The 16357-nt window shown below is 44.5% G+C and overlaps 2 protein-coding genes across 2 annotated transcripts in view; one reads left to right on the forward strand and one right to left on the reverse strand.

The window, feature by feature from the left end:
• Positions 1 to 706: 706 nt before the first annotated feature.
• Positions 707 to 1250, reverse strand: LOC148038186 (uncharacterized). The gene is made up of 3 exons (XM_087675375.1): positions 1188 to 1250; positions 950 to 1096; positions 707 to 865 (listed from the first exon to the last, which is right to left on the reverse strand). Exons 1-3 carry the CDS (start codon positions 1248 to 1250, stop codon positions 707 to 709), a joined length of 369 nt encoding a protein of 122 aa, XP_087531501.1.
• A 2610-nt stretch (positions 1251 to 3860) lies between these two features.
• The window catches only part of LOC148038187 (uncharacterized), an 84001-nt gene continuing 71504 nt past the window's right edge, over positions 3861 to 16357 (forward strand). Inside the window, exons 1-2 of the mRNA XM_087675214.1 lie at positions 3861 to 4587; positions 4683 to 4751. Coding sequence (XP_087531340.1) covers positions 3861 to 4587; positions 4683 to 4751 — 796 coding nt within the window. The remainder of the gene's footprint in view (positions 4588 to 4682; positions 4752 to 16357) is intronic.

Consider the following 16357-nt stretch of genomic DNA (forward strand, 5'->3'; position numbering starts at 1 on the left):
TCCGATCCATGCCGGACAAGCCTCCATCATTCTTTCTTCTTCCACTACAAGGGATCGGGCTCATACCCGCGCTGCTAGCCGCACAAAATGACTTGGGAAAAAAAGTGTCGGGCCCGTGTAATAGCGCGTGTATCATCGCGGCCAGAGACATGCGTGTAAAAGCGCGTGTACAGTGACAGCCAGTCGCGCGAATACACGACCCCATACACGCGTTCTGCGCAGTTTTGCTGCAAATTTACACGCGAATCTAACAGACTATCCGCGCAAATATACACGATTTTGACAGATGACGCGCTTATACACGCGATTACAGAGGGAAAAAAAAAATCCAGAGAGTGCTTTTGGGTGCCTGGATGCTGTTCCAGCATCCAGCCACCCAAAGGCACTCTCTGGATTTTTTTTTTGGTGCATTGCACCATAAAAAAAGAGCGATTTAGATTTCAAGACACGAATCAAGACTCACTCTCTATGAATACACGATTCAATATTACTATCTAAAACTTAATACACGACTCAAGACTCACGATTCAATACATTGTCAATACATGATACATTTGTGTACAAGGGAGTCCATATGTCAAAATAGCCCATGGCTTTAATTAGGAACAAATATATACAAAGTCAAATAGGGAGCTAGGTGGCATAAAGCCCATGGCTTCAGTTACAAATTTTTTTTGTACAACCACATCCTACAGTATTCTGAAAGCTAATCAGAGGATGATGAGGACCCTGTGCTCTCTCCATGATCAGAGGAGCTCGCATCGGTATATTCCGATGAGTGGTGCTCGCCTCCACCAGGAGCAGTGGCATGAACATCAGCAGTGGCGGCTGGATCATCAGGGGCAGGAGCATCAGCAGCTTGTGCCTGTTCAAGAAATATACCGTATGTAAGTATACATATATATGCAATTAAATAAACCGAAATCATTCATTTAGAGTTTTCAAGTACCTGTCGACCGTATGGTCTCATGGTTGTGTCAAACTGCACATCCGTAATACGTCCCTCGTTTCTGAAGATGGCCCACGTGTCACGTCTGCTATTGCGGCGAGCATACCCAGTCTCGTGGGCTGTGGGCCTCCTTCCCATAACCCGTCGCTGTAACATAATCAAGATAGTTTGTAAGATCAAAACAATCATAGAATCAATGAATTTGGCAAACAATCAAATAAAGAGGCAAGTTACTTACGAACTCTGCCTCCCACGACTCGACGCCGCCAGATCCGAAATGCGACGATCCAATGGTCTCCATCTGGATCCGTCGTGCCTCCACATGCTGCCTGCTCTTCACGCCTCCCTCTGGGCGCTTCTTTGCCTCCTTCCACTCGCGTTTGTGGGCAGTGGCAGGTTTCTCACAAGGATAGCCACCCGCAGCTACATTCACCCCATCATCGTACGCGAGTTTCTTAAGGTGAGATCTTTTATTACTTAAGATCTCCCTTATTCGCGTCCTTCCCCATACATTCGAGAATGTCGCTCGTGGGGGATTGGGGTACCGACTATGTACACTATCTAGGACCTCCCTAACTAACCGGCTATCCTGATCTTTAAATTTTACAAAACAGTTTCTATACATGTTTGAAACTACCCCCCGCATATACTCCATCACCTCTTTCCCTCTCGCATCCATGACTACCCCTCCCCTATCCGTAACATCGTAGAAAATCTCTCCCTCCACCTCTCTCGCCTCCTCCGACTCCTCACTGTCTCCTCGTACATGCCTCCCTCCATGCCCTCTCTCACCGCGTGCCCTACTACCCCCCCCACCAAAGCACCCGCCGCATAATCCTCCACTCCTGCTCTCCCTACTGCGGCGTCGGCTCTCATCTGTACTGCGGGAGTAGCCATGACTAGGGGTGGCTGCACGTGACTGTGTACGTGACTGTGGCTGTGAGGGAGCACGTGATGGTGGCCGTGAGCCCTCACGTGACGGTACAGAGGAGGGTGTGCGTGAGTGTGTCCATGCAGGGGTGTGTCTCCTCGGTGAGCGTGTATGCACAGGGGTACGTCTCGCCGGACTCGCAGGTGTAGACGGCAGTGGAGAGGCTTGTGTACTTGGGGGCGCGGTGTGACCTGGGAGTCTAGGAGGAGGATGGGCATACATATACTCTGTCAGCTCCACTGGATTAGGATGGCGCCCAAAATGGTTTATCATCTCCATCATCCAAGTGGCGTATGCCCACGGATCGGAGGAAGAGCCTGGATCCATGAAGAATCTGCAAAGCATCGAAATTCCGCCTCAATGAACCAAGCAAAACATGCATATAAAAAATAAACATATCTCCTACAATATATCTCCTCAATATATCTCCTACAATATATAACCTACAACATATATCTACCATTCTAGAAAATAAACATATCTCTTACAATACCAAACATCGAATTAGTAGAAGATCATAAGCCAAAAGAAGAAGTTCATTTCGAATTAGTGACGAAATTCATGAAAAACAAAAACTCTTTCCTCTATCTTGACGGACATTGTCCATCAAGGGAGAAATGACTAAACACATACACAAGGGTTCCTTCTTCTCTCTTTCCTCTATCTTGACGGATGTCGTTTGTCAAGAAATAAATAGTTAAGCACATATACAATGTGTGTGAATTCTATCCTCTGTCGCTTTCAAGTACACATAGCACGGGTGGAAAGAAAGAAAGCGACAGATTTGCCAAAACAAACAAACGACAACCAACCTCTTTGAAAAGTCTTTGAAAAGTGAGTTCGTTGATTCTTGCTTCTCTCTCCCTTTCTGTGTTGTCTGCACCCTTTGCTTCTTTTGGGTAGTCCAAGAGGGAGAAGGCTGGTTGGAAGAGGCAGGTTCGGGGGTTTGGAAGAGCTGGAGGCAGAGGTACTGTAGCGACAAAGAAAGAAGAAGAAGAAGTGTTTTGAAAGAGGGCTTTTGAAAGAAAGAAAGCGACGCGCGCGGTAGGTAAACGCAAAAAGCACGCGTGTAAAAGCGCAGCAGAATACATTGTAGACGCGCCTGTACACGCGACACAGAGACTGTTTATACTTTTTTTAAAAACTGATTGTTCTTGTGTATCCATTGTTTTGTGCATAGGATGTGTATGATCTCACTAAAAACTGATCCTACTTCTGTATTGGTTATTTTGGACATAGCATGTCATCATCCTCTTCAAGCAGTTCTGGTGAGGATGAGACAATGCGTCATCGTGATCGCGACGTGTGGCTGGCACAAAGGATCAAGTGTACGTGTAATCGATGTCAAGGGTGCATTGTACGAGCGCGTGGAACTACATTGAATCACATCTCGATGTATGGAGAATGGATTCAAACAGGTTTAGAGGTGAGAAGATGTGAATTGAAAGTATTAAAATAACTCATGGTGTGCAAATTAATGGAGCGCATTGTAATATATATACTGTGATTGAAGCAAGATGCAGTACCACACCCTAACATGGTGCCATACGCACGGCGAGAGCATGCAAAGCGTCGACGAGATGATGCTGGAGCTTCGGGATCTGTTGTCGGAGATGAGTGGGAAAGGGATGACAATAGCCCTGCACCCCATGAAGTTGTGGAAGAGGAAGTGTTTGATGACATGGTGCGGAATCTTTTTAGGGATGATCGCAAAGGTGTGGACGACAATGATATGGAACAAGAGCATCTCTACAACGCTTCATCGACACCGGTTTTTGAAGGGTGCACATTCTCTATTTTACGTGCTTCACTTGAACTGCTCAATATACAAACAGTTTATGGATGGAGCAATGCAAGTCTTGACGCATTATTGAAGTAAGCATTGTAACTTGCAAATTTGAGTTAGTGGTTTTTGGTTTACAGTATAGGGTTTAGGGTTATGGGCTAATTGATGATATTGGATGCAGGCTATTATCAAACATGCTTCCAAAGGGGAATAGACTACCCACCTCAAGAGACAAAGCGAGGCGCTATGTGACATCTCTTGGAGGATTGGATTATGATCGCATACATGCATGCGTCAATGATTGCATTCTCTTTCGTGGGACGCATAAGGAGGCTCGACAGTGTCCCACTTGTGGTGAAGCAAGGTATAGAACAGATGTGAAGAGTTTTGATGTACCTCGTAAAGTCTTGCGACACTTTCCTATAATTCCTCGCATCAAACACATGTTCAAGTGCAAATCCATAGCAGAGCTCATGTCATGGCATTCCTCGCATCGATCGGATGATGGCATGTGGAGAATTCCTGCAGACACTCCTGCTTGGAAGCATATTGAAGATGAGTGGCCCAGCTTTAAAACAGAGCCCAGAAACTTGAGACTTGGCCTAGGTATGGATGGAGTGAATCCGTTTGGTTTCAAGAGCACCGCATATAGCGTGTGGCCGGTTGTGTTGGTGAATTACAACCTTCCACCATCAATGGCGATCAAGAAGGGACATCTTATGTTATCCCTTCTGATTCCAGGGAAACATAAAGTCAAGCATATGGATGTTTATCTTGAACCGTTGATTGATGAGTTGGAGGAACTATGGAGAGGTGTTGCGGTAGTGGACATTAGTAGGCCTCCCTCCTCTCGACACTTTGACTTAAAAGCAGTGTTGATGTGGACAATGCATGACTTTCCAGGATACAGCGATTGTTCTGGTAAGAATTCTAACTACCTCCCGACTCTAATACTACTAGCTATATCAATTATAACTATTGACTTTATTATTCTAACTTTTTTTTTATTTTAACAGGTTTGAGGACATCGGGTAAACATGCATGTCCTATATGTGGCCCTTCATTGGTACATGAGTATGCTGATGGTTTGTGTAAGACCATATTCGATAATCATCATCGATTTCTCCCATCAGATCACCCTAAATATGCTCCTAGTAAGAGGAACATTCATCCACAGACACTTCGTGCAAAAGATTGGAAGCGTATTTGGGAGTCTTCAAATGTTCTTCCTCCAGATGGCATGAACAGGTACATCTCCATTGTTTTCAATCTTGTTTTGTGTAGTCTCTAAAGTTGGAATAAAGATGACAGTCTGCAATCCCTTGTGTAGGTACTCCATTTTTTTCCGGCTACCATATTGGACCCATCTCAAGATCAACCATCTTCTTGATCCCATGCACATCTTCAAGAATGTGGGATCTAGTATTTGGGAACATGTTATTGGTAAAAGAGACAATGTTAGCGTACGGGAGGACTTGCAGGTCGCAGGACGTATGCGTCAAGCTTGGCCACGAGAGGAGGGTGGGCACGTTCGTCTTCCGCCTGCTCCCTGGATTATATCAAAGAAGGAGGAGAAGCAGGTAAAGCAAGCCATCACCACTTTGCGTACTCCCACTGGATGCATGAGATCGTTGAAGGGAGCGTTTACAACCACTAAGAAAAGAGGGGTTGAGCAACTACATGGGTTGAAGTCCCACGATTGGCACACGATGCTCCAAGTAAGTGTTTTCCAATTATTGTAGGTTGAAATTAAATTTTGTAATGCCCTAACCCAAATATACATGTGCTCTTATGTGCGCAGTTCATACTACCTACTAGCATCGACCATTGTGCAGACAGGAGTTTGAAAAGATGTATTTATAAGATGGGCGAGCTTGTGAGGTATGTAAATCCCATGTAAGATCACCCTTCATTATACCTTTCAAAATGAATGTGCATGAGGTATAACGTACTGTGCATTTATTTTTTAGATATGTTAGTTCCAAAGCAATTGATCCAGCCACATTGGATGATGCGCGTGTTATGGCAGTGGAGGTGGTTTGTATGGTAGAGGAGACTTTTCCGCGAACCATTCTCACAAGTCAACTACATCTCATTGTGCATTTAGTGGATGAAATTGCTTTATGTGGCACTGTGCATGCCCGTTGGATGTTCTTCCTAGAGCGCTTCATGAAGACCTTAAAAGACTTTGTGAGGCAAAGTGCAAGGCCCGAAGGAAGCATGGTTGAGGGTTGGTTGATACAAGAGTCTCTTGTATATATATCAGAATTTCTTGATCAGGTGGATAGCTCTTTGCCGCGACTATGGAGCAATGAAGAGGACTTGAGGATGACGTCTATTGTGCCTCAAGGAAAAGGACAGAGCAAAGTAATTGAGAGAACATTGATTGATGATCTTAATTTCACTTGCATCCTTAATAGTGATGTGATGAGCAGATGGGTTACAAGATACGAGGATGCAAAGACAAAAAGGCAAGCAGACAGAGCTCTCTTTCGGAGGCAACATGGCTCTCGTAAGGCGTACCCTAAGCATCTAGCAACACTTCCGAATGATATTCATGTTGATTGGTTGCATGAGGAAATGGAGAGAGCAGAGAGAGATGAGGGGCTGCATATCACGGTGGAAGAATGGGAGTATGCACGAGGATGCATGTTAAAGGTACATAGAACAAATGTAAATTTGCATTCTTTGTAAGTGATTGGCTTTTCATATTTATTCACATTAATTGCTTACATAGATATTGCTTATATTTTGGTCCAGTGCACTATGTTCAATGCTATATGGTGTGAAGGCAAGCATTTTCGAACACAAAGAATAGATGAAAAGAGGAATACACAAGATTGCGGTGTCATTAGTAGCTTTGAGGGAGCCAATGGAAAAATGGATGATTATTGTGGCACAATCCAAGACATATACAGACTTGACTTTCGCCGCTTCTTTGTGTATGTTTTGGATGTCAAATGGCAAATGAACGTGGTGGAAAAAGGGCCTAATGCAACGATAAAACGCCATGCAAGTGGCTATGTAACTATTGACTCTACAAAGTTTTGGCAAACAAAGAAAGATAGGCTCGTATTGCCACAACAATGTGAGCAGGTATGCATTTTTTTACAAATGTGTTTCATGTACATATATATCTAAGCTCGCGCACCCCTTGACTTTTGATATGCTAATTAATTAATGAATTATGTGTATTTGAGTAGGTTATCTATCTGCCAATGGTGCATGACAGTAAATGGTGGTATGTCATCCCTGTTGCACCACGTTCCAAAGTAATGTATAATACATTCACTGATATGGAGCATATGGAGGATGTGGCAAGCCGCAAAGAAGATGATGTCGAACATGCCAATGTAGATGATCATGATAATGAGGATGAGCGTGCCATTTCTCATGATCATGAGGATGACCCTTCCATTGAGGATGATGGTGATGATGATGAGAATGATCAAGGCATCGGTACCATTATCAATGGGCAAAATAGCGATAGTAGAATAAATTTAATCGTAGCCTTACAAATTGATCAAATGGATATTGATGTTGATCGTTTGGCAAGGATGGATCTTATTGAAGATGAGATCGAACCCTAACCAATCCATCACTGTATTGTTCCAAATTCATGACATTTCTATTGTATACTTTGTCTTTCAATAACCATATGAAGATATATTTTTCAATATATTACGTTGTTGTAAGTGCATGTAGTGGGATTTTGTAATGGTTTGTAAACACTGCAATGCACAATGACATTTTTAAAACTTAATGGTTTTCTGTTTTGAAAAGAAATGGATTTCTGTAGTTAGGCTCTGTGTCGCGTGTAACAGAGTGTGTATTATGACAGACTTAACGCGCAAATACACGCGCCCTCACATGCAATTATACACACGCTGTTACATGCATGTATACACGCGCCCAATATTGCTGTAAGTATAAACGACCATACACGCGCCCGTAACTTTTCGCGTGTAATGGACGCGTGTATGGCGGCATTGTGTTGTAGTGTTCCTTCTTCTCCCCATATGAACTTGCCTTTAGAAGAGAGAGACGGAGGAGAGAGAAAGACTGAAATCAGAGATCTTCAAAGAGAGCATCATTGTGCGAGCGAAGGGCGGCGATAGAGTCAGGGTTCAGAGGGGAATCAATGCCCAATGTCGATTGGGGGGGTTGCTCACAGGCAGGAGGGAGCATCATCATCCATGGAGCGCAAAAATCGGACGTGATGGCGCCTTCATCCTCTTCTTTTTCTCACCACGATTTGATGCTATCTTTCATGTTGCATAAAATTTCTTGGGCTCCCAAGGGTCATGCCCACTTTGGCCAAACTTTGGTCCACCTTTTCAAATCTTGCCCACTTTGTGGCTATTTCCCCGTCCGGACTCGGAATTGAGCTCTGAAAAATCCTGGGCGTCCGGCTTAGCACCCCGCATTGGCTAGCAGCTTGTGTCAATGCGCACGACTTTCTGAAAAATTATGAAAAATCAACAAGTGTCGCTCGGGCGCCTTTAAAGCACTTTGACGCTTAAAATCGTCCTAGATCGAGCCGCCGCCTTTGACATTGAATATTTTTCCCTTGATATTCATAATTTTTAGCTATTTTTAAGCACTTCCCGTCACCTAAATTCCACTCTCATTGGCGACCACGGGATAGGGCGACTCAACCCGTCGAATCCACGAACATATCTGCACCAAAACAACGAAAGAAGCATCAAACTGATACAAAACAATTATATAATAAAACTCAGCACAATGCTCCCCCTACCCCTGGACAGAACCAAGGCATGACAGCCACAAGGAGTAGGCCTAGCATCATCTAATAAAAGATCCAAAGTGAGTCACTAACCAGGTGCTCCAACACAGCCAAACTAAAAAGAACCTATCAAAGAGGTTGCCCTAAGTGGTAGTCTCCACTACTTACCAACTAAAGACAACACAACGAGGAGCTCCTACTAGGCGAGGACTCCTATAGCCTGATCAAGGAGTATTTTCTTTCAGTACATTTCTTCTTTTAGGGTTTTTTTTGGATAAACAGACTTGGGCATGTAAAAAGGAGGGAGCTGAGCGTAGTGACCCAAGGAGAACAGGGCATCGGCCTCAGGACCTGTCTCGGCACCCAAGAACCTACCAAGCCCTCGCAAGGCGACACTTAATCCTTTTCTAATGCTCACTTTTATTTTCGCTCCAACCTTCCTTGTTTTGTCATTTTTTTTTTCCAGCAAGAAGCCACCCCTAGGAAGACAAGGTATCGGCCCCGAGTCTGATTCGTCCCCAGGAACCTACCAAGCCTTCGCAAGGCAATGATCAACTGCTTATATATTTTCATTTCTTTTCTTTTCTTGGGATAGGGGTTAGAACCCCTTTTTACACACCTTCGTATTTATATTCATCTTTTAGGATGTACAAAATTTCTTGACATCATCATTATTCTCTTCTGGCAGGCTTCTCTAACAGCCTCACTACTAACAAGAACTCCTAGAACGGCTGCCTAGCAGGCTAGCAGGACAGGGCCACTAGGACTTCCTTCTAAAAACAGGTCTTTCAATGCCTGACAATGTCTTTACAGGAGGCAGTGACTACTCTGACCTCCCACAAACTTACTTAGCCTAAACCTGGGACTTCATGCCTTGGTTGCCGGTCCCCAACAAAAATGTATCCCCTCGACAAGCACAAATACACATATAATAGGAAAGAAAGGTACTCGTAAAGGAGAGGTATCACCTGGATTGGCCACAAGAAGCTTCCATCACAGCAAAGGCTCCTCCAGGCTCCATGAACCACGGAATCTGTCCAGCACAACACTTAAAACAAAAACCCGATTAAACGCACCCGCACTAGACAGGCAAATGGCCCTCTTGGCCTAATGAAACCAGACATGACTTTGCTACAAAAATGAATCGGCCCTCTTGGCCTAATGAAATCAAACAATACTACGCATAACATCCTCCTGGAAACAACCATGATAGACATCAAAGCATACCATTCCCAGGGGAACAAAGGCTCATAGCCCCTAGACTAGGTGCATTAGATTATGACCTATCCCTCCTGCGTATATTGCAAGAGGTATTCGCATCACATGTCGTCGAATCAGTCTATGGGTCCAAGATAATAAAGGCAGATGAGTCTCTCTTACCCTCTGCATCACCCAAATCAACCATCGTCTGCCAAAAAGGGCATGTTCAGAAAGCATACCCCACAAATGACAAGGTCTTGTCTCACCATCAATAGATATATCGGGACAAGGGCCACAATTGAAGAAGAGATCTTCTCCATACGCGAAATTAGCCAAAGAATCGGCAAACTGATTCCAATTCCGTGGAATCAGCTGGAAAGTCACTCTATCAAATTCGTCTAGCAGGGCTATGGCAGTATGATGGTACATACAAAGGATGGGGTTCCGTACCATGTATGTCCCATTGAGTTGATTTAAAACCAACTGAGAGTCCCCTTTCACCAATAACTGACGAATACCACCCTTCTTTGCAATATTCAAACCCATAATCAGGGCTTTGTATTCTGCCATATCATTGGTAAAATTCGCCCCGAGATAAGCAGCTAACTTCATGACAATGCGTCATTGGGGGTCTCGGATGACAACTCCTATACTTCCTTTTTTGCATGCACCCCTGGACGCCCCATCAAAGTACAAGGTGTACGTCCATAAAGAGTTTACATATCCCGCCATCCTGAACTCTACTCCGAATTATGGTAATCGAAATTCAGCATATTCAACGGGTAGACTGTAGGCTCCATCCCTCCATCATCATTGAATTCAACAGGGATGCTCGTCAAAATTTGTAAGCAGTGATGGCAGAAGACCTTGATCTCCCAAATAAATGTCCCGCCTTCTTGCTCAATCATCTTGTATCCTTTGCTCCACCAAATGAGCTTTCCCTGATGATACCTCTATTCCAAATATGGGTGTTCTAAATAAGGGATCAGACGACCTATCAACCTCTATCACGATTTCCTTGCAGATATTTGATCGATCTCGCCTAGACCTGCAAGGCAGTCATAGTATTAGTGCAATCAGAAATAATAAGGTTTAATCTTATTAAGATTAACCTTATTTTTAAATTCTATCCCCTCAAGGTCAGCTAACAAAACTGTGGATTTATTCTTTCCTATTCTAACGATCCTATAGGGCCCATCCCATTTGGGCTCTAGCTTGCCTGGAAATAATTCACGTCGTGCGTCATAATACAGAACAAGCTGTCCTTTCTTGAAGGTGTATTTCTTGGCTTTGAGGTCGTGTAGCTGCTTCATTCGGCACTTCGCCACTTCTTGGTGCAATAAGCTCTGTAGCTTAAGCTCATCTAAATGTGCCAGTATCGTCAAGCGCTCAAAAAGTGCGTCTTCATCACTCAAAGAATGATTGAGGGCAAACCGAATAGTTGGCAGCTCAATCTCTAAAGGCAAGACACACTCCTCTCCATATACTAGCTTGAACGGGGTATGGCCAGTGGCTCGTTTGAAAGTCGTATTATAGGCCCACACTGCCACGTATAACTTTTTATCCCAATCCCGTTTCTTTTCCGACACAATTTTGGACAGGATGCCCACAAGCTGCTTGTTGGTGCTTTCAACTTGCCCATTAGCTTGCGGATTATATGGAGTTGTCTTGTTATGCTTGATTTGCCACATCTCTGTCAAACCTTTAATCACCTTATTCAGGAAATGGGTTCCGCGATCCGACACTAATTCTTTCGGCGGACCAAACCGGCATATTATCTGCTCTAAAAGGAAACTAGCAGTTTCTTTAGCATCATCTTTCCTTGTTGCACGTGCTTCTGACCACTTTGTGAAGTAGTCAGTTGCGACAATGATGTACCTCTTTTGCGTAGTTGACGACGGAGTAATAGGACCCACAAAGTCTATTCCCCACTTCTCAAATGGAAGTATCGCCATAATAGGGGTGAGTGGTCGTTTCCTATTCTCTCGACTATCATGTCGTTGGCAAATATCGCATCTCTTAACATACGCAAACGCATCCTGGAAGATGGCAAGCCACCAATAACCTGCTCTTAAAGCCTTTTGTGCTGTAAGCCATCCAGCAAAATGGCCACCGCAAGCAGAATCATGGCACTCTTCCAAAATGAATGGCACCTCGTCAGGCATCACACACCGGCGATAGATGTCATCAACCCCTTACCGATATAATGTACCTGCGATCAAAGCAAACTTTAACGCTTGCTGCTTAATTTTCCTTCTCTCAGCTTTAGATAATTCGGATCCCGCCTCTCCTGTTGATAAATAATGCGTTATTGTAGCATACCAGGAGGGAATAGATGCCGTATCTATTTTAAATAACAACTCCATGTCACTACCTTCAGCCACAGATTCTTTCGGCTCCCCAAAGTCCACAAGACATTCCACGATGCCTTGCAACCTTGGTGGCTTACTCTTGATTTCATAATAAAATTCCTGCAAAGTGATCAACCACTTTGCTAGACGATCAGGCAGCTGTAGCTTATTCATCAATAATCGAAGCCCCTCTGCCTTCGTATAAAGCACGACTTTCTCATAGAGAATATAATGCCTAAATTTCTTGGTCCCAAAGACCATCGCTAGACACAGCTTCTCCATGTAGGTATAATTGATTTCGGATACCCCCAGCTTCCGACTAGCAAAAGCAATCGGGTGGTACCACTTCTCTTCCCAAATTTGGGCTAAACAGCAGCTGATACTATACATGATGGCTGCCGAAAATATATAGAACACCTCTCCTCTTTTAGGTGCTTTTAAAACGGGCGCTCTTGCTAGCTCTTGTTTCACATCCTTGAATGCTACCTTACAAGGGTCACCCCATTCAAACAAACAGCTAAAGGACAATAAATTTGTAAGCGGCAATGTTCTTTCTGCTAAGGCATTGATGAAATTACGATAGTAACCAACCGAAGACAGAAAGCTATGAACCTCTTTCGGAGTGCGTGGTGGACCCATGGCAACTATAACTTTGACCTTCTCGGGGTCTGTCGCAATTCCTACCGAACTAACCACATGACCCAGCAATAGCCCATAAGGTACTCCAAAAACACACTTCCGTGGGTTTAGGGCGATGCAAAATTGTCTACAGCGCTCAAAGCATTTTCTTAGAATGATCAACTGCCTCTCTCTCACGGTGGCAGCCCCTAAGTCATCAATAAACACCTTCAACTCTTCAGGGGATATGTCACCGAATGTCTTATCTGCTGTTCGTTGCCACGAACCAGGCGTATTGCATAAACCAAAAGGCCATCACATGGTACGCAAAAGTACCAAATACAGTGATAAAAGTTGTTTTCAACTTATCCTCTTCTGCAATTGCCATTTGGTTGTAACCTGCAAAGCAATCCATAAACGAATATATCTCCCTACCCGCTAATTGATCCAAAATCTGGTCAATAAATGGCAACGGGTAGTAGTCCTTAACTATCTGCTTATTCAGCTCCCTAAAGTCTACACATAAACGGATTTGATTATTCTTCTTCTTTCTAATCACAATTGGCGAACACCATTCCGTGTGTTGCACAGGAAAAATCAAACCCGCTTTTCGAAGCTTCTGTAACTCTTCAAACAAGCCGTCCCTCAGTTCGAAAGGCATATGCCTTACTTTCTGCCGTACAGGACGACTGCCCTCTTTCAACGGAATTGTATGAACAGCAAGACTAGGAGGGATGCCTCTCAACTCATCATAACTCCAGGCAAAGATATCACGGAATTCCTGGATCAAGGCCACATAGTCCTCCCTTTTTGTTGTGCTGAGCATAGAACCTAATTTGATTGGCCGCGAATCATCAGGCGTACCAAGGTCTAGCTCCATAACATCTGCATCTCTTATACGCTCTTGGCCCTCTATCGGCTCATTCAAAGTGATTTGATAGATGTCTTCCGTGGTGGATCCCTCTTTGGACTCATCACTCGATGATGTCTCACTGGCAGATAAATCTTCTAGTGTCTCCAATTCTGTAGAAGATAGAGGAGCTCTCTCACTCTGGGGGGACTCAGGATAAGCATCAACCACCACACGCTGGGCACCTCTACCGAATATTAGTTGACCGGCGAGTATATCCACTTGGCAGTCCGCTTGCAAGATCCAAGGTCGTCCAAGTAATACTTGGTAACTTGGACGGCCTGCAAAACGAATCACCCTAAAGTCCAACAGGCATTCTACATTTGCAACAGTGACATGGACCTTAGTAATGCAGCCTTCCGACTGTCTCAAACTATCATCTGCCATTCTGAGAATTGTGGAGGTATCTTTCTGGATCGCTAGACCCAACCTTTCCATTAGTTCAGAACTCATAATGTTAACAGATGATCCCGTGTCGACAATGGCATAATCTACTAATATCCCATCGACATAGGCTGCAAACCTTGGGCAATGCTTCTCAGCATGCTCGAACCAGTCATCACCAACTCGCGCAATACCCAAAGGTTCTACGATATACCCGGTACGTAGAATCTTTCTAAATTCCTTACGTACTCCTGGGGAAAGCTTAATAAGCTGTAACAGATTCACATCCGGCTTGACTTCGCAAAGAGAGCTCGCCAAATCGAATTCATGATAGTTCGATAGAGCTCGCTTTTCACGCCAAACCATCCGCTCTTTAGGTCGCTAAACTGGCTTTATTGCCTCTTTCTTAACTTTCACCTTCTTCTTTGGTGGTTCCTTATCGGCTTTACTCTCTACGGGCTTCAAAGGTCCCCCTTCCATGGCAGGATCCAAAACTTGCGTTCCTTTGTCGCCTTGTTTAGGGTTTCCGTCGACAAGCTTATTCTTGTCGGCTTCTCTACCCTTTTGACCTCTTGTAAGAACAGCTCGCAGATTAGAGGTTTCAGCATCGTTAACGCGTACAGCCTCAATCAAACTAACCCCACTACCACTTGGTAGCTCCTCCACTGTAGTCTTTGGTCATTGAAGTATTTGTTTAGGCCCGTCCTCTCGCTGGGAATCATTTCCTTGGGCACGATGATTAACAGGCCCTGGTTGCCGACTTCCTCGTTGGAGGGAACTGATCTTACTCCAGCAAGTAGCTGCTAAATGGCCAGATTTTCCACAGATGTTGCACTTAACATTCGGGCAATTCCTTGGATAGTGCTGCCCACCACACCATTTGCAACTAAACCTCGAAGGTGCACCCTCCTTTGGGTATCTATTTCCTATCAAATTTTGTTGTTTTTTAAGGAAGTTGACATCAACGGCTATTTGTCGATACTGCTCTGTAATCATGTCGGTATAATGCTTCATCATGTCCTTAACCTCGCCAAGAACATTGGAAGAACTCGACTCATAGCCTTGGTCATTACCATGTCGTTCCATCGGCCCAACAATTCGATTAGGCACAGGTTGTTGAGCCACCGGCATGGTGTTAGAATTGACCGCCTGGCCTCCACCACTTGGAGCCATTTGACTGCCCGTAGGCATCGATATGCTAAGGGGAGCTGGTAATAAAGGCACATTCTGTATCATGTTCCCTCTCCCATTAGGGTTAGCCATTGCTATCCCTTGGCCACTACTACCATTGGCCATTTCCATATTGTTTCCCAATACTAAACCCATGTTCGAATTGCCTCGAGAAGCATAGGCCACTTGTAGTCGGGATTCCACCTCTTGTGCTCGTGTAATGGCAGTATCTATATCCCCCAAGGGGACACTACTCAACTGCAATTGGATATTAAAGTCCAAACCATGAAGGAAATATTGCAATTGGGCAGCTGCGGGGATAGGAATAGAGGTGTCCAACTTACGGAAAACCTCTTTTATCTTCTTCGCATAAGCACGAATATCCTCGTGTGGTTCTTGGCGAGTCACGTTGAGTACACGCAACCAATATTGCCCACCCCTTTCAGGGGAAAACTCCCTTTGAAAAGCTCCATAAAATGCATCAATGTTCAATATGGTTCCAACTTCTAAACCATGATACCATATAGCGGCTCTTCCTTTGAGAGTCATGTTGAAGAACATCATTAAATTTCCTTCTTCTTGGATGCGACAGTTAAACATCAGCTTTTGAAACTCCCTAATGTGGAGTTCAGCATCTTCCTCAACTAACCCATTAAAAATGGGTAGCGGGTAACCTAGAGCCGGCAAATCCGTCGTTCCTACTGGAATTGCAATAGGCTGTGTCATGACAAAGATTGGATTTGCACTAGGAATAGGGGACGGTGGGGTTACACCTCCCGTACTTGATGTAGACTGGCTTATGGCAGAAAGGGGAGCACTAGAGCTTCCACCTTCTCCCAACTTACTGCTTGTGGCCCCAAGACCACTAGATCCACTCCCTCGTAAGGGTTCAGTACCGCTACGCTTAGGGGAATATCTCCTAAAAATTTCAGCACGTCGCCTAGCTCTTTCGTCTCTTTCTTGCTTTTGGATTTCTCCTAGACGATGCTTATCAATAAATAACGGATCAATCTCACTATCCTTTGGCATAAACTGCTAGTTGGTCCCTAAACAACCAGGATTCGAGAACCGCCACTTTTAAGCGGCTCCCGGCAGACGCACCACTGATGGACCTAAAAACGGGCCGGCACTGGCTCATGCACTAGCCGTGCCTCGTCACTACGCACAAGACAACCCCTCGGCCTCGCGGCCAGGAGCGTTTATCAAAATCTCTGCCTTCCTAAACATTGCGTTTGTAATACGTTGTAGTCCAACTGATCCTAACCCAATATTACTCCTCAGAGGGAGTCCCTTTTACATAGCCAAAAGGCT

The sequence above is a fragment of the Lygodium microphyllum genome, chromosome 3, assembly GCF_053477565.2.
Source record: "Lygodium microphyllum isolate KBCC chromosome 3, Lygodium_microphyllum_v1.1.10, whole genome shotgun sequence".
Lineage (NCBI taxonomy): Eukaryota > Viridiplantae > Streptophyta > Polypodiopsida > Schizaeales > Lygodiaceae > Lygodium > Lygodium microphyllum.

Coding starts and splice junctions, on each gene's coding strand:
- LOC148038186 (XM_087675375.1), bottom strand. CDS start 1,250: ATGGAGACCATTGGATCGTCGCATTTCGGATCTGGCGGCGTCGAGTCG. Junction 1,097..1,187: donor AGTCGTGGGAGGCAGAGTTC/GTAAGTAACTTG, acceptor ATTATGTTACAG/CGACGGGTTATGGGAAGGAG. Junction 866..949: donor TGAGACCATACGGTCGACAG/GTACTTGAAAAC, acceptor TTTCTTGAACAG/GCACAAGCTGCTGATGCTCC.